This window comes from Cryptosporidium hominis (assembly GCF_000006425.1).
Source record: "Cryptosporidium hominis TU502 chromosome 8 CHRO018165, whole genome shotgun sequence".
Lineage (NCBI taxonomy): Eukaryota > Apicomplexa > Conoidasida > Eucoccidiorida > Cryptosporidiidae > Cryptosporidium > Cryptosporidium hominis.
The window spans coordinates 1-1,400 of record NW_666536.1 but is presented as its reverse complement, the minus strand read 5'-3'; the positions used below and the strand labels follow the sequence as shown (position 1 = coordinate 1,400).

Sequence of the window (1,400 nt, the reverse complement as noted above, 5' to 3'; positions counted from 1 at the left end):
AAAATGTCGGGAACATCAAGGACCAATACTTTATTTACTTTACCATTANCAGGAGTTTCACAATATACAAGAACTGGCAGTCTTAATACAGTGGTTGATAATTCAGAATTAGAAAATAATAATTTGGATATAATTAAAGAACATAATACAAAAAGAGTATTCAATGTTGTAAAACCAAATAAAAAAATTGAACAACCAGAAATCAAAAAAGTTGAACCAGAAAATAAAAAAGAAATATTATGTCAAAAAAAAAACAAAAATGTGAATTACCATGAATTAGAAGTTCAATTAATGATGAAGGATAGAATGATAGAAGAGTTATTAGAAGAGAATGGAAAATTAATTGAAAGTATGAATAAGATAGAACAAGATAAGATAGATGAAACAAATAGAATACAACAAGGAACAGAAATGATATTACAACAAGTAGTAGAAGATAATGAATGGTATAAAGCACAATTTTTGGAGATGAAGAATGAATTAGAAAAGGCGATATCTCAAACAAGAAACAAAGGAAGAGAAATAGCAACATTAGAGAAACGATGTAAAAATTTGATAGAAGAAAAAGAAACAATACAAAATTTTTTGGATGAATTAACTGTACAATATGATGAGAGAATTTATCAATTACAGAAACACAATCAAAATATATGTAATATAAGTCAGTTAATGAAGAAATATCTTGGATACGAGAAAAAAAGTAAGAAGACATAAGGGAAAACAACAAGATGGTTCAAATTGTTCAATAAGTGAAATAATAAAGAAAATTAAAGAAATGTTAAATGTTGAACATAATTTTTCAGAAATTAAGTATTTAGTAGACCAGATAGAATTAAATGCGTTAAACTTTGAAACAGAAATTGAAGAATTAATTACTAAATTTAGTTTTAAAAATTATAATAATCAAAATTTTGATGAAAATATTAATGATCAAGTTGATTTTAATGATCATAATCAATCAGTAGTAGATAAACAAAATGATTTAATGTTAAATAATGATTATGAGAAAATAAATAATGAATTAGAAAGTGCAAAAAATGAAATTGAACAATTAAAATTTGAAATTACAAGAAAAGCTGAATTAATTGAAGAATTGAAGAAAGTAAATAAAAATGATAAATTAGAAATTTTAGATAATATTGATAATACAAAGGAAAATTCAAAGATTAAATCATTGGAAGAAAAGATTAGTATTCTTGAGAAAGAAAAGCATGAATTAATTAAAAAAATTGCAAATATGAATCGAAGTAATATAAATAAACATATTAATAATGAATATATTAATAGAAAATTATTAGTAATTACAGAAGAAGGATTTTCTTCAAATATGAATATAAATGGAAATAAAGAAATTGATAATCATGAGGAAGAAAAGATTTCAATAGATCAAAGTTTAAATA

General features: G+C 22.5%; 1 protein-coding gene across 1 annotated transcript; it reads left to right on the top strand.

Moving 5' to 3' along the window:
• The first annotated feature begins 3 nt into the window (after window positions 1-3).
• Window positions 4-714, top strand: Chro.80528 (hypothetical protein). The annotated part of the gene is made up of 1 exon (XM_659899.1): window positions 4-714. The coding sequence occupies one exon, from the start codon at window positions 4-6 to the stop codon at window positions 712-714; it is 711 nt and encodes a 236-aa protein (XP_664991.1).
• The last annotated feature ends 686 nt before the right edge of the window (window positions 715-1,400 follow it).